The sequence below is a fragment of the Trichoderma harzianum genome (genome assembly GCF_003025095.1).
Source record: "Trichoderma harzianum CBS 226.95 unplaced genomic scaffold M431scaffold_9, whole genome shotgun sequence".
In the NCBI taxonomy this organism is placed as follows: Eukaryota; Fungi; Ascomycota; class Sordariomycetes; order Hypocreales; family Hypocreaceae; genus Trichoderma; species Trichoderma harzianum.
Window position 1 is genome coordinate 329,658 of NW_020209257.1, and position 27,253 is coordinate 356,910.

The window sequence follows — 27,253 nt, forward strand, 5'->3', positions numbered from 1 at the left end:
TAAAGCCCCAAGTATCTCCACGGATTTAGGCTATAAATGTACAGGTACCTCAGCGTGGGAGAAGGCTGGTTCCAGAAGAACACAGATTTGCTTTCCGGCCGCCACCCGGGCCGGTCTGACTCCCGGTCGCGACTCTAATGAGTTTGGTGCCATCTACTCCTTGGCAGTGGTGCGTATATTACTGGCCTGCTGCTGCTATCAATCAAGAGATAAAATCCATTGATATCGAGTCATCTGGCATGCAGCATGGAAACAGCCAGCAAGCAATCTTGTTCCGTAGGTCCGGAGTATTCCGGAGGCCCGGAGCTGCGTGCATAAACGGTGAATTCGGCGGTCAGCAACACGATATATTCAAGCATGGAGATAGCCGCTGCGCTACAGATGCAGTCTCCAATGGCAATTCAGCAAGCATCCGTCCACTCATTAGGTTCTTTCGGTTGGTAGAAGGAAGAAAAAAACGGGATCCATAATGTAATGCCCAAATAAATAACAGGGCGGTATTAATCCATACAACTTTCTTCAGTGTGATATTATCAAGGCCAGAATCTTTCCCCAGCTTTGGCGAAGCACATGCCCTCCCTAGTGCGCCATGCCGACCCTTCCTGTTTTTGCTTTATCCATTATTATCCCATCTTCCCCCTCCAGCGCCTGCGTGGTATATATAAGTCCATCCATTACCGCCAGTTCCAGAGCAAGCCACCAACGCCAGACAGTAAAACAACATAGCTCAAGAAGAGTGAGAAAAACAAAAAGAAGAAAATTCTCGTCCAGAATGTGATGTGTGCGTGTGTGTGTGTGCGTCATTGGCTTCGTAAGATCGCCTGCAATCCCCGAAACAGAGAACAAGAAAAATGAAATCGTAGTGAGCAAGGTCGGGGTCGAAAATTACTAAAGAATCGCATCTCAAAGCACGGTGGTATCATGTAGCCACCTCAATGGGCCGTGTGGTGACATCAAAACGGGAATTTACAGCAGACAAATGCTCGGGGCGCCTCATTCTCACCCTTCTATGGAGATGAGACGGCTCACATACTGCAGTTCGGTAGCACTTGGGACGCGGGCTGGTTGCAGGCGACGAACAGGTGTCGAGTGGTGCGGGAGCGTGAATCCAGCGTCGAGGGCGTTCTGGACCTGAACTGACGCCTCCTTGAATCGCTTCTCTCGATATTTCTCAAACACGGCTCCGTGATGCTTGACGGGGTTTTCACAGCACTCAATCATTATTGTCACCAGCGATTTGAGCTGGCTCCAAGTATAACCAGAGTAGTGAACGTGGCGCTTGGTCTGTATAGTTTTTGTCAGTCAATCGTTGTCGGAAATCTGCAAAGTTGAGAAAAAGAAGTACTCACCCATTCGCCCTTGTTCAAGATAAGCCTAGAGAGGCAGTGCGCACCGGCAGCAAGAAAGCTCGGGGGTGAGGCCACAAAACGCTCATCCATAATAGTGAGCTCCAAGAAATACTTAGCCAAAGTTCGGGTATCGAGATCATAATCGTCGGCCTTGCTGACTCGTCGCAAGAAGCTCATGGGGCCTGGCCATCCCAGCTCAAACCCGAGCATGCTAAGCATGAAACGCTCAGCTTTTAGGATATCCTCCGTTGTGTAACCGCTGTCCACCATGTAGACTATCTCGTCTAATGACGGGCAGTTGATTTCTTCGTACTTGGACGCAACCAAGATGGCCGTGGCCCCCACCAGCTGCAGCTTTCCGATAGAAACAATCTTGCAGGACAGGAACCGGTCGATGTAGTTGACAGTAAGGAAAAGTGTCTCTGGCAAGAGATTGAAGCGGTGATGCACCTGCACCAGCCAGTCCATAAGGACAGTCCGCATGGACCACTGGATCTCTGTTTGCATTTCCATATAATGGGCATTAGGGAGCATCTTCATCTGCACGAGGGGGTCAGCAATCAACGGGGGGCAAATCTTGGAATGGCTGGGTTGGTTTCCTTACCTCCATTTCTCTCAAATACTCAAAAATCTCCTCGCCGTACTCGGCAACCATGCTGACATCCCACATCTCCTCGTCAATCTCTTCCGGGGTTATGGTCTGCTCGACCTCGATTCTAGCTTCGTCTAGTTCACACTGCACACGGCTGGTTACTCGTGGAGCGAGAATGGTCGTGGCGTTTCCTAACGTCATGTCGCGGGATCGAGTCGAATGAGCCGTCGTGTAACCCTGATCTTGATCGTCATATTCCTCATCCTCTTCGTCCCAGTATTCCTCGGCTTCGGAGAGTGCGAGAGTGAGGCCCTCCTTGTAAGTTTCGATATTAATGGCGGGTTCCTCGGAGATATTCGGGAGCTTGGCCAACACCTCAACATGGCTGTCATCGTGATTCACGTCTGCACGTGGGGCCTCCTCAGGTGGGCAATTGAGCGAGTCTAGATAAGAATCGTCGCTGTTCAAGAAATCTTCAATCAGGGCAGGCATTGCTAGAGGTTCGATATCGATTTCAATAAGATTTGGCCGATTGGGAACGCGTTCAATCTTCTCGACCTTCTCGACCTTGCTCTGGGTTCTCCGCAGGGTTGGTGGTTGCTGTTTGAGTTGCGGCTGGCTCTTGTGATGACGAGGCTGCTTCGAATGCGCCTCGGGGGCGGCTTGAGCGGAGGAACTCTTCTTCTGCGTAACGGCATTGCTCTTGGTCTTGCTGCTGTGTAGCTGGGGGATATCGATATCGAGTTTATAAGCAGACTCTTTTGCGGGAATGTTTGCGGGCTTCTTCTGCAGAGGCTCCGCACGAGCTTCCGTCGTCGTGAGCTTGGATTTGTTGCCGGCCAGAGCTGCGGGTCGCTGTGCAGGTCGGGAGAGGGAATCTTTGCTAGTCTTTACCGCGTTTTCCTTATTCAGAAAGGATGCGGACGCGTGATTCGTGGACACCATGGCGGCCTTTTTGATACCCTTGGCCTCCTCACCACGTCCTCCCAGAGACTTGGACACGTTCGTCACATCACCAAAGGCAGCACGTTTAGCGGGGCCTTTGAATCCAGCCACAGGGACTGCCAGAGCGGTGCCAACAGCTCCTGCTGATTTGTGGCGCTGATGAAGGAGTTGCTGCATGTTCTCGCTGCCGCGCGGTCTAAAGGGCTAGATGAAGGAGATAAAGGGTCAGTATGGCTACAAATTGAACCAGGGTTGTATGATATACGATAGGTGGAAAGGAAAGGAGTGCAAAACGTAGAGCCAAGGAGAGCTATTTGCTTGTCTCTGTCCTGTTTCTAACATACCCGTGCGTCCATTATGGGAGAGGCTGTCTGCGCCTTGCTTTCGAGCCCTTAAGGATATTGTACACTGATCTGGTAGAATGCGCGAAATAAAGTTATGCGAATCAAGGCGAAAAGGCGGCGTAGCCTTTCCACTGATTGACCCGCGTCGGGATATCATACAATAAAGCTGTCCGTGGCGTGGTGTCCAAGATGGTCCGAGATTCCAGCGTCGCACTTCGGAGACAACGGACTCCCAAGGATTATCAGAACAAATTAGACGGTGACGCAAAATCACGTCAAATTGAAGACCCAGTACACAGCCTTGGCTTGTCGACCATACACGGGGGAAAAAAGAAAGCGGGAAAGGGGCGAGAGCCTGATGAGTATTTCGTACAAATGGAGACAAAAAAAAAAGACGACGTGGATTTGGGGAAGAAGGGAAACCGCCCCAGTTGGAAAGGAAAAGATGCTGCTCTCGTACTTCTGGGCCCTGGTCTGTCAAATTCCCCTCTGCCGCTGAGAAGGTGCAAGGTGGAAATTGGCGATAGCGACAACGACAGGGAATATGCGCCAGCTCTCGCTTGCAACTTGGTACGAGATGCAGGCAGCAGGAACAAAAAACCTGAACGATGCGCCGTTTGCAAGACGTGCGTTGTTAGTGGTTGGAGGCTGGGGAGGAGCCTGGAATTCCGGGGGATTTAATTAATTGGTCCCTGGTGGTGAGAAGTGCCAGACTCTTTGGTTGTATTTTCCAATGTTTATTTGTTTATCCCCAAGCGCTGCAGACGCTTTAGCGCAAAGAAGGCCATACGAGTACTGTAGCTAGGCTGGAGCTTCGCTGAGCTACCGCGGCGTTGGGGGTCGGCATGCGCGCACGGGCCATCATGCGAACATGTCGCGTCATTTGCCTGTCGTCCCGGAGATGACGATATTCCGGGGGGTTGCGTGTAGCACAGAGAGACGTACCGCCGGGCCGCTAGTCCGGTTGCGGCGCCCGGACGATCTCGTCGCGTCTCACTTGAGATGACAAAAATCCAATGAGTTTCACTTTTGCGCAGATGCAGCAGCACCCGCGGGCGGCGATGGCCTCTAAGTCGTGTCAGCGTCTGCTGGATATCGCAGCGATACGGGCTTTGACTTTTCTGTACCGGAATCACGCCGCAGCGGCGAAGTTGCGACCGGCGCATTTGGGCGCCTCAGACGCGTTAGGGCTCTCATCGGAAATTGCGCCAGTATAACACGTGCTCACGTGACGAGACGCTGCCACTTAAAGTGCTCTTTTGACTCCCCCCACTCTGGACGGATTGAAACATGAACATGCCTCAGGCAAGGGAAGACGGTTCGAGGACTGACGAGGAACGAGAAGGGCGCTCGCGCTTCCGTTCGAGGCGCGATTGAGACATGTCTTGCAGCAATGCGGCTGGCGCTTCGATCTGGTTTTTGCGACGCCCCGTGTTGTAAGCTCGGCAGTTAAAGTGTAAGCTACTGAGCTACTAATAGGCGATAGTCCATCCGGCCAGGCCGCTTCGCTATTTGTTGTCGCAAATCCCATGCGAGCAATCTGCGCTTGGAAATCGATGATATAAAAGCCGGGCGTGATGAATTGCGACAGAGTGCGGCGGCGATGATGGCCTTTTGACGCAGCAATCGCGCTGGCAAGACCGTGGAATCGACGGAACCAGGTGTCGCGACGACGCTTGAATGGCATTCATCAAACCCCCTCATCCAGCCTCTCTGAGCAAGGTTGCACTAGTCGACCCAACCTTACGTCGCAATGCCCGCCTCAGCCACGATTGTTCTATTCCAGATTCCTGGGCATTGAACTAACTTACCGTGATAACCGTATGAGCTCGCGTGCTGCTGCCCTTTGGTGCCGAGTCGCTTGTTGTTGAGCTAAGTCGCCTGTCGCAAGCCTCCCTGGATGGATCGCCTAGCTGCTCATTTCAGCTTCAGCCGAACACCGTGTCTTCCCATCATGAACTTGTCGCTGGCACTGACGAGCATCTCCCAGATCAAGGCCATGACAAGCCCTTCTCTATAAATTGGCGTGTGCTTCCAACTACCATTGCGCAAATTTAAACCCCCATTGCGGCTCAAATGAGCGATTTGGGGCATGTCCCGTGCGAGTTTTGACGATATGATATCATATCTTACCCATTTTAATATCGCCACCGTGAAGAGGAATTAGTTACCCCGAGCTGCGTACTTTGCGCAAGCACAATGTTTTACATGTCCACTACGCACAATATCACCTCTTTGCGTTTTATATCTAGTCAACTAGCCATCTATCAACACTAACGAGCAGGGCTTGGGTAAGAAGCCAGCGCTTCAAGAGGCCAGCCCTGGACAGCGAACATAGGTGCTTTGTGCGTGTCGATCCGGCCGCAACATGGTTTGCTTTGCTTCTCTTGTTTCAAATTATGCTAGTGTCGGCCGGCGCCACAATGGTACTGAGTTCAACGATGGCGTACTTGTAGATACCGGGACGGCTCTGCCACGCAGTTGACAAGCAGCAATGCCTCTGCTGAGACGGAGTATTGTACATACATCCAGCCTCGATGGCGCATACTGCGGCAACACGGGAAGCAAGCCTGGTACGACGCCGCATGTGTGCTCCGTGTCCCGTGCCCGTACCCGTACCAAGTGTGTACGTCCGCGTAGAATCAGGAGATCTGATGAAGGGGGGCTCGTAAAAGCAGGCTGCGAAGAGTGAGTGAGTGCATGGCAGCGACGAGGTCCGCAATTCGTTGGGAAAGCAGAAACAGCCGTCCCATCATCACTCGCATTACCAAAGGAATAACAACGCACACTCGAGCCCACAACACCGGAGCTGTTGTATCGCAGGGCGGGCTCTCATTGGGACGCTGCTCTGCATGCATTATCCGGCCTGGGGCACAAATGCAGGCGATCATAAACTTTGGCCACTGCCGCAAGGCACACACACAGGAGAGGAGAACGGGGCCCAGCAAAATGCTCCTGTCCCGTTGATGCTTGGGAGCCACCGCTCTGGCGCTGATTCGGCACGCATCTTGTCCACCCAACCGTGTATCCACAAAGCCTCTCAGCGCATGCATCCAGGCTTGCGCGGGGGGAACAAAGCGGTGACTGATGAGAGACGGTTGTTCGTCCTTGGATACTGTGCAGCATTGATGCGACGCTCACCCTAGACTCAAACTGAGCTGGTGCCAATTCTACTGTACATGTAGTCTAAGTGTTGAAGCCTTGGGATTGTCGGTGTTGGTGTTGGTGTTGACTTTGTGAGAGGCATCTCTCAAGGTACATGGACGTTCAATACCAATTCGCCTCTCAGGACAGGCATGCGACTACCGCTGCTATACTACTGTGACGAGGCGAACCCTACTGTATCAGCACCAAGAAACAAGAATGATTAAGGATTAGAGGGAGGCTTGTCATGGCAAACTGGGCGCACGCTGGCTGCAGAAGACGACCAGCACGGACGCCTGCGTGCTGCCCGACCTCAATGTAATGCCAACCCAACGAATATACGAGTACAGTAGCCTTGGGAGAAGACGCCTCGCACGCCTGAGAAGTATACAAAATCGCCTCCGACTGGACACTGAAACCGGGGGACCCATAGGAACGACATGGTCTGCGACTTAGCGGGAAACTGAGCTTGTGCCACTGCAGATGATTGGATTGCCCGTGCCTGGACGGAGTAATCGTCGAGCTTTTTTTCCTGTTAATTTTTCACCTTTCTTTTTCCTCTGCTCTGCTTTTTGCCTTAGTGAATCTCCAAAGAGGGTCTCGAAACAGCAAAGGCCGAAGAGGGGAAATTGGGGGGAGAGCATGAGAGAAGAAAACAAGTTGGGAAGAAAAAAAAGGGGACAAAGTCAATTCGTAGCTTGGGTATTAGCCAAGCCACGCATAACGCTGGTCGCGATTTGCGCCTTTCTCAGCGTAGCCGTTGCTCCAACCAGAGGCTGACGATTGACGGGCCATGAAGCAAACATTGGCCTGGTGCTTGGGGGTTTTCCCCCTCCTCTCCCCCATTCGAGAGAGTTTGGGCCGATCTTGCGACGACAGGAGAGGGGCTGTCAGGCACACCACTCTCTCTGCTCTGTTCAGTTCAGCATCATCTCGAGTAGACAAAAAAGGTTGAGGCCAAGAAGCACCGCAAGGCCCAGAGACAGCACAATTGATTGTCCATGTACTCTGTGCTTATACGGAAGAGCAAGGAGCAAGCAGACAGGCAAGCATTTGCTGGGTGGCTGCTTGATTACCCCGAGTGTTGCAGAGTTGAAGCTGTTCTGGATCGTCCTGTGAGGATCGAAGCGGTGCCGAGCCCCGGCAGCACACCAAGCACCTAGCACCAAGATTCAATGCAGCCAGCAGGCAGTCATGCTTGGGACAGACGCTATATGAATCGATAGCCATTGATGCTCGAGTCAACTGGCCTCAACTTGGACCCTTTGCCCAGCCCTTGCCGCTACCGCCTCAGTCTGGCCTCCCCACCTCTCCTGCTTAGCCCACACTGTTGCTGTTCAGGATCCCTGCAGGAGGAGAAACGGGCGCCTCTGGGCCGGCATCTGATGCGGCGCCCATTGGCCATCAGCAGCGCTCGGGAATTAATATTGGAAGAAGCACAAGCACAAGAGGGAGGGCCACGGAGCAGCTGGAGTTGGTAAATTTAGCACCCAGCCGCTGGATATCGGCCTTGTATGCTTGGAGACTAGCAGGACTCGCTCACCCATGCCGCGGTGACGGTCCAGTCCAGCTCGTTCGTTTCGTTCTCCCTCTCTCCTTTAGCTTCGCCCGAGGTCGAAAGCCTTTTCCAACAAGCGCTCGTCAAAGTCCTGTGCTGGGTGTACCAGGCCAGTCCCAGCCCATGGGGGTCGTCGGAATGCGCTTCGCGGAGCCTGGTTCTGGCTGGGGCCCTGGCCATTCGCTGTACAAGCAGGGCAAGTCTGGATGTTTGTCTGCCAGCGAGTGGTGCGGAGAGGGTGGCGGATCAATCAATCAATCGCAATCAATCAATCAATCAATCAGCACCAGGCCGCATGGACGCACGTCCGCACACGCACGCACACGCACGCCCAGCGTCCTGCAGCTTTCGACTTCTGGGATGCGCTCCCATGCCATCATGTCACATATCGGCCACTGCCAGGCAGTGATACGACACGAATGCGTTTTGGTAGGTACATACATGCTTCGTACAGTATATACCAAGATAGTTACGGCACTTATTTCCAAGCAAGAAGAGGGCATCGTATTAGAGCTTTGCAGGCAGAACGCAGATTGAGACACAGAAACAGAGCAGAGACAAGAGCAACGGCACACACACACACACCGTCAACACGATGGGATGGGACACGCAGGATTCCTACGCTGCTACTGTACGAGCCATGTATCTCTGGTCGTGCTAAGGCAACAGACTACATGTAGCTCGACACACTCTGCATGTCAGTTGCCGGCTCACATCTTGGGATCGCAGGCCATGAGGGGCTGGTGGCGTCGCCTTCGCTGTCCGTGTGGGCCCGTCTGGCTGAGTTTGACAACGAACAACTCCATAATAATAGATGATGCTACTACGCGAAAATGGCCGACGGGGTCACCAGACTAGGGACTTGATGAGTTGGTGACGGGTCAAACGGGCCAAACGAGCGGTCTCTGCACCCTATGCCCTTTCCGGCTGCGTTGCCATTCGCCTCAGCACCGTTCCCCTTTGAATCCGACCCTCTCACGGCATGGCAGAAGCCCAGTGTCTAACCATGTCCGTGTGCGAATACATGGACGAGCACAGTAGCTTGCGCCCACACGTGTGCGTACTGTGCAGCAGTAGCAGCAGCAGAAGACGACGAGACGAGGAAAAGAAGGGGAAGGAAAAGTGACCACCGATATGTACGCTGCCCTAACCATCTGCTGTGGTGCCTGACGAAGGATGAGGGTTTGGAGATGCCGTCATCTTATAGGTCCGTTGGATTGGCTGGCGTTTTGTGGCCGCAGACGGGCATTGATGGAGCTTGGTCTCCTGGCGAGAGAACTCCGGCTTGGCTTTTCTGACCAGTACGAAAGTAATAGAACATGGATTAGATCAATCCAGCTCTATAGACATGTTGAGTATATTGCCTCCCTTGGTAGCAAATCTATTTGCCAATTCAATCGCAACTGCTACTGTCAAGGCCAAAGCCAAAGCCAAAGCCGGAGCGGCTTAGTACAAATACAGTATATACGTCCAATGTAAGCGGTGTTGAGTCACCCCACGGTGAGGGCTTCATCACACTATCACCTAGCAATGCTTAATTTCTTTAGCTCTCTCTCTGTACCGTATATATAGTATAGCCAAGGGCGTTAATCTCAAGCCTTCGTCAATGTGCGCGACGCGAGAGACAGAAGATCGCGGCGCAAGGTGGACGCCGGCTCCCCATTATTCGTCGGCCCAGTTCCAGTTTGTTTGCGCCGTACAGCACGGCATGGGATGGCCACTGCAGCCTGAACAGCAGCATTTTCCCCCTTGCTTAGAGAAGCGCCGTTTAGTAGCAGCTAGACCAATGCTAAATAATCAAATTAAAGTACATGTTTGAGAGAGAAAGGGTTCCAAATTCTGCCGGGCGCAAAAAGAAGAGAACAAAAAGCCCGGCGAATGCGACTGGGGGCAATGGCCCTTGGGGCGACGAGGCACTGATCCAGTCCTACAGCCTGCCGAACCTTTTCCTCCAGGGCTCCCACAGCGCCATCCAGGTCTCGCCGCCAGCACGTTCTCCAGCGACCAGAGGCCCTGAACCGCCGCGCTACAGGCGCTACAGGGCGCTTCCAGAAGACTGCGACAGCAGCGCCGTGTTAGTGAGCCCAAGCCGGCAGCAACAAAATCGTTCGACCTCGCCTAGCCAGCTCCTCTTTTCCCCATGCACACATTCTACCAACTTGGCCTCCAGCAACAGCTTTTGCAAACCACTCCTGATACATCTGGTGAGTTCCATCGACTCTGTCGTCGTGCGCGATCATGCATTTGCCTTGAATTTGGCCTCCCAATACGCCCCCGTCCCTTGGATTCGCACCTCATCCCACCCCCGTCCTGGCTTTGCCCGGCGCCTTCGTTCACAGCAGCTTTTTCTCCCCCCAATCCGTCCCGACTGAGGGCTTCGCGGTCTTCATCAACTCTTGTTGGCAGCCTTGTTCCGAGTCCATCGCAGGCGTCCATGGCTAACTTCGCTTGATCGTCTCCCAGATCTCCTCCAGAGCGCCGCCGCTCTCGCCAGTCCTCGTCGCCGCCGAATCCGCCGCCGCGCCAGCCAGGAGCTGACCAAGAAGCAGGCGCTTACCGCATAGCCTGGATGGTGATGAACTTTTGACATTGCCTCATCATTCACCGTCATCTAGAGGCGGAAGAGCCCATATCGAGTCCTGGCTATCGGCCGGTGATGAAATTGCCCGTCCTCCTACCAAGCGATACTCTTGCCTGAAGCTGCTGGCTCTGTCCGACCAAGGCAAAATCCGCACCCACGTCCCCAGCCCAACTCTCTCCACGGGGCTTTTGATCGCCATCCCCTCCTCTTCCATCCGATTCGACATTACACAAGTCCATCAAAAAGATAGACGAAACATAAAAACATGAATTCGTTATCCCCCATAAACACTTCTGGCGGCATGTCGGCGGCGTCCTCAAACGGCGGCAGTGTCTCGCCTCGTCAGGCGCCGAGCCCCAAGAACGTCGCATTTGAGCTGCTATTCCTTGAATCGCCTCAATACCGTGCGCGCTTGCCCATGCGAGTCCAGATTTATCCTCATGATACCACGGACTCGATTGTTACAACCGTCAAGAACTTTTACGGCTTGTACTCGGGTCCTCCCGGATCAAAAGGCGTCAGCTTCGAGGACGAGCTTGGCAACACTTTGATTGCGCGATATGAAAATTTCCGCAACAACATGATTGTCTACGTTCGAGTCATCGAAGAGGCTCCCGTCAGCGCCCTAGAATCACATCACTACCGTGGCCTTCATATGGGCGCTGATTCTTATTACGGGGGCGACGGCTACGCCATCCCTCAGCGCTACGGGCCCGAGATGGCCCGGTCCTATTCGACATCACCACGCAGGCGAAGTCCTTCGCCGCGGGGACGCAGAAGCGACTCCTCCAGCACCAATGGCAAAAAGGGTCGCTCTCGCTCTACCAAGAGCCGCAGCCTCCATAACCACACCGATGCATACGCCGAGAGCATGAATGGCTACAGCAGCGGTGATGGCGCCCCGAGCACCGCTTCCGCCCGAGCAAAGGAGCAGCTCGGAACCACCGACATTAGTGTTGAAAACATTGTCGAAGGTGGCCGGCGGAAGAGGGCCAAGTTTGAGAGCTCTGTAAGCGTGGCGCATCATCACTACAAACGTTTGTTCGCGATTTTGCTAACCCTTTTTTTCTTTTTTCAGGAACTGCCTCTATTCGCACCGCCTCAGATGCCAGCGGCTACTTCAAACCCATCCGTCTCTCCGGCCAGACGTATCGAACATCACAGACCGTCTCTGTCTTATGTCCAGACTAGCCAAAACCCTTTTATAAACCCACGACCGCTGCACTCTCCGCAGAGCTATGGTAGCGGGCATGGGTTGAGCATGTACTCGACCCCTGTCTCCAGCGACCGTCGCGGTCGGGGCAGCATCTCGTACGGCAGCCATAGCATGACCCATGGCATGGGCATCCTCCCAACTCCCGACCCCACCGTCGGAAGCTGCATGTCGGAGGAAGACAAGGATGTCGCCATTCAGCTCATGCGGCTCGGTGAGATGTCCAACATTTCCCATGGCCGTACGTCTGCATCAACTTTGGAGGACGCTTTTAGCGGTCGAGCCGATGGCGTATCGTCTACTGGCGCAACTAGTGACAGCGACAGTGACAGCGATGCCGGGCTCCCGCCATCTCGTCGCCAAAAGTTGGATCTGTCTGGTGTGTCCAAGCAGATTTACCAGACCACCGAATCGCACTTCATGCCGCCCATTGACGGCGCCGAGGCTAGTGGTGATGATGCCGACTATGAGGATGGTCTAGATGTCAAGCCGGCCCAGAACAGGTCGGTAAAGAGCAAGCCTGTTCCCATCGCTGTGCCCAAGCCAGTCTCTTCCAAGATCAAGGCGCCCCGCGCTTCCAATGGCAGCAAGACAAAGAAGCCGCCCATTGTGCCCAATGGCCCAATCTCCCCCGCCGCCTCCACCACGCATTCCAGGAAGCAATCAGTGGTGTCCATCGGACATGTCCCACAAGCCGGAGAAGACGACCAGCCTGATCTCTCTACCAAGCCGCGCTGCCAACGGTGCAGGAAGAGCAAGAAGGGCTGCGATCGACAACGACCTTGTGGACGCTGCCGCGATGCCGGCCTCTCAGCCGATCAGTGCATCAGCGAAGACGAGGGCAACGGCCGAAAGGGTCGCTATGGCCGTCACATGGGAGTGCCGCTAAAGAAGGAAGAAATCATTATCGCATCGCATCCGGCTCTGCTGCCCGCGGCACCCATTGCTGCCAACACCATGACTGCCGACAAGGCCAAGAAGCGTAAGCGGTAGAGAACAAATCTGCTTGTGTGCTGTTTTTGTTTTCCCGCGCGCCAGGCTCTGTACGATGTGTGTCGGTTAGGAAGCAAAAAGGAAAGGAGGTTCTTTTTTTCCCTCTCCCTGATTCTCAGCTCAGGGTCGTTCGGGGTACTACAGTCCCTACAATGTTTATTTTCTCATGATCGTCCTACAGTCTCTGCATTGGACGCTTGAGATACAAAAGAGCAACAGGATGGTCGGTGGCTATAGCCTTTGGAAGCTGTTTGTGATTTTTCTTTCTGGCGCAATCTTCATTTCCTCACTTGATGCTATTATGAAGATGTAATCATGACGGCCAATGCAAGGCCATTACACTCCTTCAATGGCGTTTGGGATGTGTATCAGGTGTCATTTATCTGTTTTCGGCTTATTTCTTCACTTTCTCCTCTTTTTCATCATCGTTTCTGTTTTTGCTCTCTTCCTTTCGCATATGCGTTTTCAATTGCGTCATCACCAAGCTGCACAGCGAAGCCAGCTACATCAGCAAATAACAGAAGGGCACACACACGCACAACTTCACCATCTCTGCAACTTGTGCGCAAATCACATCAATGGAGGAAAACCATTGATTAGGAACGAGGGGGTTATCACCAAAAAAGGCGGCCGTGGCGAGCTTTGGAAAATGTCTTGCCAACGAAGGTTAGGACGAGAGGCGGGGAGGAGCGTGTCCGATATTTTCTTATCTCTTTTGCTCCTGTTTTCTTCTTCTTTTTTCTATTTTCCTCTATTATTTCCTTTCGCATCCTATGTCTAAAGTAAAGAAGGATTGGTCGGGTATGGTGGCACAAAAAAAACAACGCCGGTTGGAGCGCTCGTCTTTGGTGTGATTACAACTGTCTAGTTTCTTGACAGGGGACGGGTGGCAGGGAAGGAGGTGCTCTTTTTTTTTTTTCCTCTGCTGTTTTTCTGTTATCTTTTTCATTTTCCTCCGTTTTCAAAGTTTCCTATCTGTTGCGCCGAATTTTCAGCGATTCGTGGTCGGTAGTTTGCGGGTTTTTTCTATCTTTGACAGTTTTTTCCTTTGAGATTCTGGTACAGCTCGTTCCTGTTTTCTGGAAGGAGGGAGGGGCTTGCCTGGGAGGAACAAGTGGCATAGCGCAGAGAAAGGGAGCGCAATTGCGCTTCGAATATACGGGAACATGTTTTTATAAAAAAAGAAGTCGTTTTACATTAGCAGATGCGCCTTGACTGTTTTTGCGATTGAGTGATGGGTTAATGAGCAAAGGACATGTTTTGGCCCGTTTCAGGCGATCCCGAGCCGCTAGGGCGTTTCGCCCGATGTTAGCTTGAGCGCAACGTCGCAAGGATGGGACGCACCGGGCGCTTCGAATCCGCCCTGCAGCCGCGCAGCGCCAATCGCTCACACAGCACGATGACGGTATACAATCCAAGCTGAATGCCACCAGAGGAGCATCTCTGCCAGCTCTCTTTTGAAAAAGAACCTCGCGGCAAAGGTGCAAGTGTCGTCAAACTTGGCTCTCCCGACCATGCCCCATACGGGCTAGCGCCGTTACGGGCCGGCAGAAGCCGGCGCAAGGGGATCCTTTTGGGATCCAGGGGTTCAATAGCCGATTGGTCCGGGTGGATGCGGGGTCATGTGACTTTGCACGAGGACAGAGGAAGAACACGATAAGGGGAAGGATTTTGTGTGTGCGATTTTCTATCTGGGACGGGGCTGTTTACGTCATTGAGTTACCCCGCGGATTGGAGGGGCTGCTTCGGCAGAATTCTGGAGAAATGAGAAGATGCAAAAAGAAGATTGAAGCTGAAAAGAATATACAGAATGCATGAAGTTTATGTCGCATGAGTAAGTCGATTTTGTACTGGTGGGAAAACAAAAGGTGAGAGGCCAGCTAGATAGTGTATTAATGAGTTGCATTCATTTCACCAACCGTCGAGGTCTAGTTCGGACGTGAAACTCCGCCAGCGAGCGGTAGCGCTTTGCTTTTCCTCCCCAGGCACCGGGAAGTGCACCGCACTGACGGATAATGCTCTGCAGCGAGAAAACAACGATAAAAAGAGAGGGCGCGCAACCTCGATTGAGCGAATGAGAAGCAAGGAAAAAGGAAAGAAAAAATTGGGAATCAAATAGAATAGCTTCCCGCTTTATTTTTTTTCTTCTAGTATTTCTTCTCCCGAGCTTCGTCAAGTGGGCTGGAATATTCCTTTTTTTCCCACAATTTTTTACGTACACATTACCTTACGGGAAGCGGTGAGAAAATTGGGGGCCTGAGGCAAAGCGATAACCGCAACGGAAAGAAAGAAAAAGAACTTGCAGAAAATTATTCCCAAGTCGCCGATTTCTGGTTCGGCCTGATGTGGGCCCGGGGAAGCCGGACATCGGAGCGGGGGGGAGGGGCTGGGGCTGGGGCTGGATAAGAGAAACGAAAAAGGTTCCCATTGAAGTTACCCTGTACTCGTATTAGTACGATGTAAATGCTTGGGAAAAGCAAGATTTGATGGGAGCATGTGGTTTGTTTTTTGTGGGTTTTGTTTCGGGTGTTTGTTTACGCGGGAATATTGAGCTCCGTCGGCACGTAATTACTGCTTTTGGCAACTTGAAGGAATTCGTGTTGAGAAGAGCTATGACAGCTTATCGGTTGTCTATCGGCCATATGTCAATTGTCAAGATGAAAGACAAATCTCGCCCCCAAGAGATACGCCCTTCCGACCTCCCTTAATGAGACACATCACATGCTCTTCTGAATTACAAAAGAAAGGATGAAAAAAATGAAAAGAAACAGAGCCAATTGGCCTGACCAAGCCCACAAAATCACCAACCCCTTACATGAAAAAACACAATGGCCCAGCTGATTCCGTGCAGCCGGGCTCGGTGAAAGATGCTCCGGTTCTAGCTGCCGATTCGGCTTCTAACGCGATCCACTCTGGGCCCCCCCTCTCTCTACTTACATGTACATTTTGCTTTAGGGCGCGCGCGTGCACCATCATGCTTCGCTCACTCGGCAGATAATACCACTATGTAACTTCGTACTTTTTTCTGTTTTTCTAAAAACTGGGCTTGGTTTGTTGGTTCCCTTTTTTTCTTGCTACTGCGCCGCTGATGAGTCTATTGATAATATCACAGCGCCCTGCACCAGGGGGGCGATATCGGGGCGTCATCCCCGAAGAACGGAACGGCGTTTAGGGGATGTCCTTGCAATTGAACTTTTACTTGATGGAAAAGTAATAGAAGCTGATAAGAGAGAACCGATGCAAGGCGTTTCGGCGGGGAGTATATAAGTGTCTTCCCCGTAGGAGGCAAAGCTAATGATGAAAGAGAGTTTTGTTCTTGTTCGGTGGGAGCTTTTCGCTTGAGAAAAAGAGTGGCATGGCTTTCGAGCTTTTACAGCTTTGTTCTTGTTGTTTGATGTGCTAAAGGAAAGATTGAATTTATTATTACTACTTTTTGTTCTATTTTAATTGTCGACTAATACGATACCCCCTCTATCTATATACCTTCTTCTCCTTTCGTTAATATTGATCATGACGCTACGAGATGATGAGAAAGATGCCTCCTCCCATGGACCTGTTGCCGTCCAGGAGACCAGTGTCCTCGGCAACACCACTTCCAACTCCAACAATGACAACTCATCACCAATTGTCATAAACACTGCTCATGACGTCGAGCTAGCCGAAGAAGAAAAAGATTACGGACCTCCTCCAGACGGCGGCCTCCAAGCGTGGCTCCAGGTCCTCGCAACACACCTCATCAACGCCATGACCTGGGGCTACGCTGCCTCGTTCGGCGTCTACCAGCTGTACTACGTCGAGACACTCGGCCTCCCAGCGTCCCAAGTCTCGTGGATCGGCTCCGTGCAAATCTTCTTCACCTATGTCATCTGCGCCGTGTCCGGCCGCCTCGCCGACGCGGGCTACACGCGCGAGACGGTCGCGGTAGGCACCTTCATGGCCGTCTTCGGCACCTTCATGACCAGCCTGGCGACGACGTACTGGCAAATCTTCCTCGCCCAGGGCGTGTGCATCGGCTTCGGCCTGGGCGTGGCCTTCATGCCCGCCATCTCCGTGCTGAGCTCCTACTTCGACAAGAACAGGGCCTTTGCGCTGGCCGTCTCGGCGGTCGGCACCTCGGTCGGTAGCGTGACGTTCCCCACGACGATCCAGTATCTGACGCCCAAGATTGGCTTCCCCTGGGCGGTGCGCTGCGCGGGTTTCCTGGCGCTGGCCATGGCCGTGACTGCAAACATCCTGCTCAAGCCAAGGTTGCCGCCGCGCAAGTCGGGCCCTCTGTTTGAGATTGGCGCCTTCTCAGAGCTGCCGTACCTCTTGTTCTCCATGGCTGCGTTTGTATACTTTTATGCTCTCTACTTTGTCTTCTTCTATGTACGTAAGCGCAGTATCATGATGCGTGTGTTCCTTTTTGTCTTGGTTTTCTTTCGTCGTCGCTTCTGTGAAGTGGAAATTGTGACTTGCTGCAAAAATCAAAATAAACAAGAAGACCACCAAAAGAAAATATCGTCGTTAACCCCTTTCCTTAGATTAACAGTTACGCCCGTAACGTCATTGGCTTCTCCAACGTTGACTCCATCAATCTCCTCATCATCACGAATGCCATGGGCATTCCCGCGCGGCCGATTGTAGGATTCCTCGCGGACAGATACACCGGCCCCATCAATCTCTTCGTCACGGCCACCTTTGTGGTAAGCATAATGCTGTACTCCTGGATCGGAGTCACAACCCGGACGGGCATGTATGTCTTTAGCGTTGTCTACGGCTTATCTATCGGGGCCAACCAGGGCACGTTCGTCGCGTCCCTGACAAGCTTAACCAAAGACCCGCAGAAGATGGGCATTCGATTTGGTATGGTAGAAACGCTCTGCTCGCTGGCGACGGTGGCCGGGGCTCCAACAGCAGGCGCCATTATTGATCACAACAACGGCGACTTTTTCTGGGCACAGATATGGGGAGGAACTGTCATGGCTGCAGCAGCGGTCATCTTTGTAGCATGTCGCATATCTGTGACCGGATGGAGATTCAAAGTCAAGGTTTAGGCCGCTAGTAAGTCAGGTGCCGGTAGAATTGGTTCGATCGGAAACGGGGGGAAAAGGGGAGGGGGGGATCGGGTAGAATGGCGGGGAAGGATGTTAAAAAAGAGGGAGGATATTCACAATGACGAGTGACGAAAATGTATATATGCCGATATCGGAACATGGTTCACTAAGGAAGCATGTTTTCAGGTAGTAGTAATAATGACGAGCTTAATCAATATGTACTAGTGTTAATTCGCTGGGTGTTGGATGATGCTCAGCGTTGCTGCAGCTCTGCCACGGCTCGGGCTGCCATAGTCGCAACCTGCGAGCCGTCTTCCCAGATGTTGTCATGCTCAAGGTGGAGGTTCCTGAAGACAAGCGGCGTGATGCCATCCTTGATGAGCTTTGCCTCCATGATATCGAGCTCGGGCATGTCGATGGCAGTGTCCTCTGTAGACGCTGCCAAGATGAACAGACGAGGGACCTCTGGACACAGGTCTTTGAAGCTTCCAGGAAACTTTGCCGGAGATGCTGCGTCCCAAGCTAGCCTGTCCGGACCAAAGGCATCGATCACGAATGTCTCGTAAAAAGTGTCGTGCCTGTCTACAATGCCTCTCAGGTCATGTATGCCAGCTATGCTGATGAGGGCTGCTGGAAAGGGCGCAACCGGACCCCAGCTATCGGATATACCGTTGTTCATGATGACCTGGTGAACCAAGGTGCCGCCGGCTGAGTGGCCGATGAGCACGTAGTCGTTGCCAATGCCATATTCGGCATCCAGGAGCCTCAGCGCAGACAGGACATCTTGGACATGATGCGGATGCTGGGCCTGACGAAACTCATTCGCCGGCGTCGAGGCGGGATCCTGGGGGAATCGCGGATGCGGAGACAGGCGGTAGTCGAGGCTGGCAAAGCCGCAAATTGCAGATTTCGGCAGATCGGCCAGCGCCAGCATATGCTTGATGGACGGTACAAAGTCATTGATGTTGTTTCTGGGGTCTCGCCACCCGCCTCCATGGACAAAGCTGTCACGGATAGAGTTAGGCTCCGAGTCTGTTCCACAGCGGGAGTAACGTCAGCGCAAACGTACATTATCCAATAGGCTGGCGTTGAAGGTGCCGTTTCTGGCTCTTCAAACTGCCAGACACCGACTTGCTGGAGCTGATGCTGCCCGTATTGGTGACTGGCATACTTGAGGCCGGGGATGTTTGGAGAAGACGCCATCGTGACTTGTCGCTGCGGATGTTGAAGGGTCCAATTCCACTGGCTGGTTGGTTGCGCAAATTGGAGAGGGGGAGGCGGGGTGCAGATACGGGGTTACAGAATACTATACGGGAATAGATAGAACTGAGGCCTTTTTTTGCTATTATTTTCCCTTTTGTAACCTCTTGTTTTTGTATTTGTCTTCTCTCGGTATGTAGCGTCAGCCTGGGGGCTAAAGCGTCGATATCATGAAAAGACTAGGAGTAAGGACATCAATGTAGAGAGGCGGCTTCGGGTAGAATGCCGTGCCGTCTTCATCTCTCGATATAATGAGACATTTCCACGGGCCGGCGAATTAATGAAAAATACGGGGTAGCGAGTCGCTAGAGGTCTTCGAGAAGGAGGCTAGCGGTGGCTACAGGCGGCAAAGTACCTGTACTTGCAGGGCGGTTCCTGGTCGTCGTACCGGTACCTGTGCCTGTATTTTGTCAATATTTCACAGCGCACAACCGCCCATTATTGCCATTCAATCCCATTGATAGCCCCGAACTAGTCCTGCGGCAGCTGACCGAGCGTCAAGTCGAGGCCCACCTGCAGCGAATGCTTGGCAATACAGTCTAATCGGAAGCGGGAATCAATAACATAAGCCAATCCATCTTGATGCGAGTAATTCGGCAGAGTGCGAGAGGGGAAGAGTGCAGCAGAGTAAAATGAAGAATCAGGGATAGGGGCGGCTGTGCGGCTCTGTTGCATGGTTTAGTAGTAATGTACCTGCACTCGGGACAAGTACCTGATTTGGTCTGAGAGTTCTTCATGGAGGACATATCAATTGTCCACTCTCAAAGTGACACAGCGGCTGAAAGGCCGTCAATTCTTGCCATGCGTTTCCCCTCGCGTGGCGGCTGTCTTTCAGCTACCTTCATACACACTATCGCACTGTTGGCTCGAATGAGCACAAGGTGGCGGCGAGCCGGACGAAACAAACGGGGGAAGAAACAAGCGGCTTGACTCAGCCATGAAATAGTTTTTACAAATTAGCTCGAGGCTAAGCTTTTTGCGACAGTGTCCGCCACCCTATTTCTACTGTGTCCGTGTCGATACCTGCTGAACTTGGCAGTAAAACGCCAGCAAGCTAAAAATACGACAAGACAGCCCATCCATGTCATCATATCTCATTGTGCTTCTTCATATCCCCGCTTGTCGAATTGGTCTCGATGAATTAGTTATCAATGCGACCAAGTCTTGTTTATATGTCTGCGTTCTCCAGTCATTCTTGGTCCGAAGCGGTGCGATCCGCTGCAATACGCTCCGTCGGTGAGTTTGTTGCTGACTCACCAGGATATACGGAGATCTTGCTGCTTCGATCAGGTTGCGCAAGTGTAACAAAACGACCAGGTATACAGAGCCAAGATCCATGGAGAGGGGAGTAACTGCGTCATGCAACTACATCCGTCATCAAAAGTGAGGCTCACAGCCCGCACTTGACGCAGATCAATGAAAGGATGGGATTCCATTGTAAGACCAGATGAAACAAAGACACGGCTTGTCTCAGTCTTGGCCCAGCCCACCCTCACGGTTGGGTTTGTCTTACTGGATTGCATGTAACAGGCTGCAAAAAACTCTATATCAGCTTAACCAACGCCAAAAGCGGGAGACGAAAATGTCAATTGCCGGCAGTGCCAAGGCATTGGTCACCAAGAATAAGCATGTTGCTGAGATAATCCCAAAGCCAATTCTCAAGTTGTTCTAAATTTAATACGAGGCATCTAGACCTCGCCGGAGTCTTGATGTTGTCGCCGCGGGGATAACGCAATCCCCCCCCTCAGAATGCAACTGTACGATAGAGATCGTGTGCTCCATTTCCATTTGTCTTCACTTGTGCCAGGATTCCTCATGTACGAGTTGGCTGTCTGTGACGAAGACTGCAGTAGCACGAGACCTTGTGCACCCGCCGTCTGACGAGCTTAGCAGTAAATAGACTCATCCCGAACACGCAGCTTCAATAAGAACCACACCATTGCCAGCCTCCAACATCTGGATTGTCTGGATTGTCCCTCTGCATTTCCTCTTGTAGACTAACTCATCATCGTCGGATCCCCCTCTTTCTGGCAATGCATTGACACTGAAAATGGGATCATGGTGCACACGGTGTGCTTGTACCCGGTACTTGATGCATGCGACCTATTCGGGACAGTGCGAGATGTTTTAGCGGTCGAAATAAGGGGTTGCCGACCCCCAATTGCAGCAGGTGCCTAAAGTACCGCTACCTGCGAAGTAGTGGCCAGACGCAGCTAGCACCAGGTCACCGAGACATAAAAAGGCACAGCGCAATAAATCTCGGGAAGTCATTGGCGTGGCTTGGCGGGCTCGCATGGGGCATCTCCCTCTGGCGGTATTGCAGGCACGCGACACTGACTAGAAAGTACCGGTACAGGGACTGTACGGAGCACGGAGCGACTCGACTCGACTCGGGCGAGTAAAAACGAGCAGAACTTTTGTTTGCCCAACTGCCACTCCCGCTTCTGCTTGTAAATCTCATCGTCCGGTCTTTGTGGTCTCTGCTTTTAGTTTGTGCGCACGCGATCACTGTCTCTCGCTGCCTTTGGCCTCGGTTTCTTTCTTTCTTTTCCCCTTTCCTTTCCCATTATTCATTTATTTTTGCGTTGCCCTGCGCTGTTGCTCTGATACCGAGGCGGAGACAGTGTCGCGATCCCGTCGGCCAGGGGAAAAAGCACGAAACGAAGCTGGAGAAAGAGAGCACACGATAAACCCTCTTCTACCGCTTCAACAGCGGCGCGTTGGATATGAGAAGCGTCACTTGGTGCTAGCCCCGTGAGCCTCTCGTTTTTGCCTTCGGCCCTCTCCGCCCTTTTTTCTTATTTCGACCTCGGCCGCGGCCTCGACTTCGACCTCAACTCTCATCGAACGACTCCGACTCCGACTCGATTCTCCTTTCACTTCAGTCCTTTCGCGATGGAGTCGACGCGCCGCTTCGCCAGCGGCATGGCGTCTGGCATCCGCTTCTCCAGCCCGACGCGGAGACAGTTTCATTCCGCCGCTACGACCGTCACCCGCGTTTCGGCACCTGTCCTCCGGGTTCTGTCTGCCTTTGCGGCTCGATTCGTTTCCCGAGAGTTCCTCTTTGCCATATGCGTCGTCGCCATCATCAGCAGCAAGCTGGTCCACATATACGCCCATCTCACGGCGCTTGCCTTCTCCTCCATATCGCATTGGGGCCTCACCTTCTTCACACAAGATAGCATCTTCTTAATAATAATACGGCTGTTGCTCGATACGGAGATCTACCCATGGCGGTGGCTGCGCATCCTTCTCACAACGCTGGCCTCACTTATCGTCATGGCTGTGCTGCTCCTGGCGGCTGTCAACAACTCATTCTTTGTCGTTGCAGGCTCTGAACCGCATTGGCGCAATGCTGGCTTGGCTAGCAACGCCTCTTCTTGGAAACTGGCAGTCACTGGACTGTTTACGTGCCTGATCGTGTTGGCTATCATTCTGGGCATCAGTTGGGTGACTCAGGATATTTTCTACTACCTGGCTGGCCTTGTCGTGGACCTGCTCAAGTGGCCCTTTACCTTCGTATACAACCTGATCCCCTACCGCGTACGCCCCGCGGTAAATGTCGGATATGCTCACATCCCGCAGCAAGATCTCGAGGGTGGATCTGAGCTTATGGGCAAAGAGGACGACGAGGTTGACACCAGCGGCACTTCCAGCGGCTCCAGCGGCTCCAGCGTCATCTCTGATAATCGCCGCAAGTCGAAATGGACCACTGCTCTCTATGTTCTCGTCGGCTTCACACTGTTCCTTCAGATCCTGCTGTATATTGTCCGGCCGAACGAAGGATCTTATGCCTACATGTCGTGGACATTGCCGCTGATACCCTTTGCGGATTTTGCTCACTCATCGCCTATTCTAGCTACGCTCACTCCCGTCTACGATAACAGCATTGGTTGGAACTGGGATAACCGTACCGCGCTGGTCGAGCCGATTCGATGGGAGTGGCTGCCAAAGGAACCCCTCGCAGGGTTTGAAGATTGGTACGATCAGGAGCAGACCCACTACCGTGCTTCCCAGGATCCCCTGAAAATATCCAACCTCAAGAACGATCTCCTCCCCGAGCTTCGTGACAGACTGGCAAACATCACTATCAAGAACGTTGTGCTCATCAAACTCGAAAGCACGAGAAAAGATGCCTTCCCTGTCAAGAAGGATGGCTTGTTCTATCAGCTTGCGGTAGAATCGTTCGAGAACGGTACACTCCCGAAGACGGCCGAGAAGAAGATATCAACGCTCACCCCCACCGCCAACTTCCTGACGGGAGATTACGAGGATGGCTTTGAACACAAGGAAAAGAAGCGACGGGGCGGTCTCAACGCCAACAACTGTCACACAACCGCCAGTTACACCCTCAAGAGCCTGACTGGTACACTCTGCGGACTGTCACCCCTTGTCGCCGATTTCAATGCTGAAGTATCGCATCACATCTACCAACCCTGCTTGACTCATATCTTTGATGCCATGAACCTTGGCCTCGCGAATTCTTCCAAGGACGCCGACAAGAACGACTTTACCACCCACAAGTGGAAGTCTTCCTTTATGATGTCGGTGACAAATGGGTTTGATAAGCAGGATCAGCTCATGGTTCAGCTTGGTTTCCCAGAGAACAACACTGTTTCGAAGGAATACCTCAAGAGTGACGACGCCAAGTTTGGACCGGTGGATGAAGAGGACATCAACTACTACGGAATGCCCGAGTACGTCATCGAAGATTACATCCGCGATGCATTCAAGACGGCCAAGGAGAATAATGAGCGAGTGTTTTTGACGCACTTGACCAGCACCACACACCATCCTTTTGGGCTCCCTGAAGGGATAGACCATGTGCCTATTACTAGCGAAGACAGCACCAAGCTGGACAATGTATCGAAATACCTCAACGCTATTGGATTTGTCGATGGCTGGCTCCAAAAGATTCTGGATGTTCTGGATGAGGAAGGCGTTGCTGATGAGACGCTGGTTATCTTTGTTGGCGACCATGGCCTCTCGGTCCCGGAAAACGATGGCATTACGCCGTACTATAACTCAAACATTGGCAACTTCCACGTCCCGCTGGTCTTCTCGCACCCTCAGCTACCTGCCATTGACATCGACGACGCAGTTGTTTCGTACCAGATTCTGCCTACGATCCTCGATATGCTACTTGAGACCGGCTCGCTCTCTCCATCCCAGACTGGCATCGCAAAAGACATGATTGACAACTACGAAGGACAGTCAATGCTGCGAGAGCTCATCAACTACAACGAAAAGACGCACCAACCCAACTGGCAATTCACCGTCATGAACCCTGGACGAGCAACTGTTGCTGTTCGTGACTCGCTCGAACCACACTGGAGGCTCACGGTGCCCATCATCGAGAACACTGAGTGGCGCTTCACCGACTTGGATACAGAGCCCCATGAGGAGAAGCATCTCGTTGCTTTTGAATTTGCCGAGTTTTTGAGCAAAATTGAGCAGGAGAGGTCACCTGAAGCAGCTCAATGGGCTGAGCAAGCTGCGTTTGTCGCACGATGGTGGGTTGAAGAGAACAGTTTGCGCTGGCACTACACCCCATAAGGATGATCCCGCCGTCTTTGAACTGCGACCCTGAGGGTGAAATGACTCTTGAAAAGTTTCATTCCTTTTATTCTTTTTTACACCCTCATGACATATTACCAGATATCGACATCTGTTGCATTGTTTAAACCTTCTTTTTACACCACACACACTTTCTTCTTCTTCTTTCTCTACTTTTTGTTTCATTTACAGGGGCATTGGGGCATTAATATTTTTTTGTTTGTTCTCCTTTCATTTTTGTATTCAGTCAGGGTATATAAGGCGTCTCGTACTTATGATTGTGAATTTATGGGTGGACCGTTCAACACATGCCTTTGGAATTTCTTTTTGGAGGACCGGGTTTGTTGGTCCTACGGTAGACAAAAGAGGATTTGGAGCTGCCGAGTCTTTTTTGGTATGGCGCTGAAGATGTTAGAGGAGGGAGACATGATGGAATGTATATAGTAGATTAAGATTACGTATATAAACTCCTAGGCTCAGCGGACAATACAGAAAGAAGATGAAGACAAGATGAGTTGATTATTTGGAGAGGTGGCCTCAGGTAACGTGATATGATGTGATGAACAAGCATACCTACTATGGTGGTGTGCTGTTGATCTGGTGCAATCTGCGGAGTATTGTTAGTCCCATCTGTGCTATACTGTATGCTCAGACTGATCTCCCTCGCCCCAGATGATAACCTACATGGCTCCCGTGACCGTGACGTATCGTTTGAGTCTTGTGCAACGTGATATCTGCATCTATCTCTATCTGCATGAAGCATCTACGACAATCTCCTCCGTATCACATCACAATCTGCTACTACAAGTGTCACTGTCACCACTGCACCAGCGGCATCGTGATTCTCCGTTCCTCAAGCACCCGCCGGGCCGTGAAAAACGTGATTCCGTGCCTTCCATGTCTCAGTTCAGCCCTCGGCTCACACAACAAGATTTTTATTTCTCCTTTGTCCCATTTCCCCTCAGACTGCTACTGCAACGCTTTTTTACCCACTCTCTGTATTACTCCGTGCTACCGATCTTAGCCCACTGGAGGGACAAGCGTCTGGCTGCCCAGCTTTTGATGCGGAAATTCTCCGATCGTCAAGCGAGACGGTGATTGTCTGTGATTCTTTGTGATTGCTCTGTGATTGTTCTTTGGGGAATTGGCCAGTCAGATTCTGTGTCGCCGCAGAGGCGCAGATGAGAACGGTCACGAGGAGACAAGAGAAAAGGAACCAAAGACGAGCGATGAGCGATTCACTGCCATATTTGGTATGTGAATGCGCTCATCGTTGTTATCTTGGTAAATGATTGTCCCAGCCTCTCATCTCTGCTTCACTACTCGTGCTTGGAATCTAATGAGCGTGCAAGCTCAGCGGCTTAGAAATCACTCGCTTCGTCCAATTCCGCGCTTCTATTCGCTCGTTTCCGGCACCACCATCTCATGCACCTGGCGCCAGATTCCGACCAACCACAGCCGTTCGTCTAGATGAAGTGCCTAAAGGGAGCCGGGCCCGAAAAGGGTTGCACTTTGCGAGGGACCTTTTGCCTCCTGTTGGTTGTTTTTGTGGCTGCCACTTACAGGGGACGACAAGAAATCGAATCATCGCCGTCGCAATAAACCAAAGACCAAACAGCGTGTGGAGAAGCGGTGTCTTGGACCGGAGATATCGAGGTCAAGGTTGTTGTGATGGGCTGCTTGCAATCGGCAAGGGTTTGTTGGACCATTGGACGCCACAACCGGGCTGTGACAATGATAGAACGCACTTGGTGCTGATGAGAGAAGGGAATGACATTCGCGTTGGTCAGCTCCTGCGAGTCTTTTTCCACAGGATTGCTTCTTTTACCCGGTCAAACGCCGGACCGTGTGGCACGTCGTTGAGACGTTTGCTGATTCGACGATTCGCATGAAATCTGTAATTGTCTGACAAGATGGCTGTCTCTCTTGTTCTCTCTCTCTCTTTTTGCGATCGGCAACACTCGCTATCGCTCGGCCCCGTTGTTTCCCCCCTCCCGAAAGCAAGGGTTTTCAACGGTTGGCGATTTGATTCTCTTCAAGATCCGATAGACGCATGTCTCGCTCGAATGTAACCTTGACAGGGCCCATCCGCTGCGGGTCACATCACTGCACGTCGACTTGAATGGGCCACAGCGCTGCGAGGCCCATGCCGATATCACACTCACATTTGCCTATTACCACCAACGGCGTTTCTATATTGGAATCCTTTCAAGGTGGATGCTGGGCCGTCGTGCCACTCATGTCGCAGCCATGGCCAAAGCGGCCCACTTGGCTCTTGGGAGATGTGTATGAGCAAGAGGAAGCCTTGCCCGATACGCGTTTGCTCCAGTTCGCCGACCCGGGTGCATGAAATGCAGCAACTCCGTGCCCGCAAACTAGAGAGTGGGAAGTGGACGATACGGGTATGAGATCCAAGTATCCGCCTGGGATGAGGGCTCCCGGTTGTGATATCCCCATCTGGACGGGGCCGTGAGTTTGATATGCCGGTTGTCGATCTGTCTGTGACTCGTCTCGTCGCTCCAGCAAGCTCACGGCGCCCCTAGTTTGTTGCCGGTTGTAGCTATAGCACCCGCTGCTTCGTCACTGTCACTAGTTCGACTGTGCTTGTTGCTTCCCTCGTCTCCCCTACCCTTGGCCCTCTTGCTACCCTCGGCTGCACTGCCGCTCTCGCTTTATATCCCT

General features: G+C 52.3%; 9 protein-coding genes across 9 annotated transcripts; 7 read left to right on the forward strand and 2 right to left on the reverse strand.

Moving 5' to 3' along the window:
* Positions 1-999: 999 nt before the first annotated feature.
* On the reverse strand, positions 1,000-3,242 carry M431DRAFT_496931 (hypothetical protein; the record flags this gene model as incomplete). Its single annotated transcript, XM_024917541.1, has 4 exons — positions 1,000-1,284; positions 1,350-1,889; positions 1,954-3,090; positions 3,231-3,242. 4 exons carry the CDS (start codon positions 3,240-3,242, stop codon positions 1,000-1,002), a joined length of 1,974 nt encoding a protein of 657 aa, XP_024772283.1.
* On the forward strand, positions 3,097-4,079 carry M431DRAFT_466941 (hypothetical protein). Its single transcript, XM_024915401.1, has one exon. It carries the CDS (start codon positions 3,420-3,422, stop codon positions 3,909-3,911), a length of 492 nt encoding a protein of 163 aa, XP_024772284.1. The 5' UTR covers positions 3,097-3,419; the 3' UTR covers positions 3,912-4,079.
* A 3,917-nt stretch (positions 4,080-7,996) lies between these two features.
* Positions 7,997-8,860, forward strand: M431DRAFT_466829 (hypothetical protein). The gene has a single exon (XM_024915400.1). The coding sequence runs from the start codon at positions 8,139-8,141 to the stop codon at positions 8,610-8,612; it is 474 nt and encodes a 157-aa protein (XP_024772285.1). The 5' UTR covers positions 7,997-8,138; the 3' UTR covers positions 8,613-8,860.
* Positions 8,861-9,577: 717 nt separating this feature from the next.
* Positions 9,578-10,574, forward strand: M431DRAFT_466980 (hypothetical protein). Its single transcript, XM_024915402.1, has 2 exons — positions 9,578-10,330; positions 10,396-10,574. Exon 1 carries the CDS (start codon positions 9,744-9,746, stop codon positions 10,302-10,304), a length of 561 nt encoding a protein of 186 aa, XP_024772286.1. The 5' UTR covers positions 9,578-9,743; the 3' UTR covers positions 10,305-10,330; positions 10,396-10,574.
* Positions 10,575-10,778: 204 nt separating this feature from the next.
* M431DRAFT_90677 (hypothetical protein) lies at positions 10,779-12,719 on the forward strand (the record flags this gene model as incomplete). The annotated part of the gene is made up of 2 exons (XM_024924176.1): positions 10,779-11,522; positions 11,592-12,719. The coding sequence occupies 2 exons, from the start codon at positions 10,779-10,781 to the stop codon at positions 12,717-12,719; spliced, it is 1,872 nt and encodes a 623-aa protein (XP_024772287.1).
* Positions 12,720-16,229: 3,510 nt separating this feature from the next.
* Positions 16,230-17,755, forward strand: M431DRAFT_90317 (hypothetical protein; the record flags this gene model as incomplete). Its single annotated transcript, XM_024924136.1, has 3 exons — positions 16,230-16,293; positions 16,393-17,087; positions 17,243-17,755. 3 exons carry the CDS (start codon positions 16,230-16,232, stop codon positions 17,753-17,755), a joined length of 1,272 nt encoding a protein of 423 aa, XP_024772288.1.
* Positions 17,756-18,008: 253 nt separating this feature from the next.
* Positions 18,009-18,958, reverse strand: M431DRAFT_7143 (hypothetical protein; the record flags this gene model as incomplete). Its single annotated transcript, XM_024921896.1, has 2 exons — positions 18,009-18,759; positions 18,825-18,958. The coding sequence occupies 2 exons, from the start codon at positions 18,956-18,958 to the stop codon at positions 18,009-18,011; spliced, it is 885 nt and encodes a 294-aa protein (XP_024772289.1).
* A 2,982-nt stretch (positions 18,959-21,940) lies between these two features.
* Positions 21,941-24,571, forward strand: M431DRAFT_90437 (hypothetical protein; the record flags this gene model as incomplete). The annotated part of the gene is made up of 1 exon (XM_024924146.1): positions 21,941-24,571. The coding sequence occupies one exon, from the start codon at positions 21,941-21,943 to the stop codon at positions 24,569-24,571; it is 2,631 nt and encodes an 876-aa protein (XP_024772290.1).
* Positions 24,572-25,751: 1,180 nt separating this feature from the next.
* Positions 25,752-26,621, forward strand: M431DRAFT_467225 (hypothetical protein). Its single transcript, XM_024915403.1, has 2 exons — positions 25,752-25,855; positions 25,929-26,621. Exons 1-2 carry the CDS (start codon positions 25,833-25,835, stop codon positions 26,461-26,463), a joined length of 558 nt encoding a protein of 185 aa, XP_024772291.1. The 5' UTR covers positions 25,752-25,832; the 3' UTR covers positions 26,464-26,621.
* The last annotated feature ends 632 nt before the right edge of the window (positions 26,622-27,253 follow it).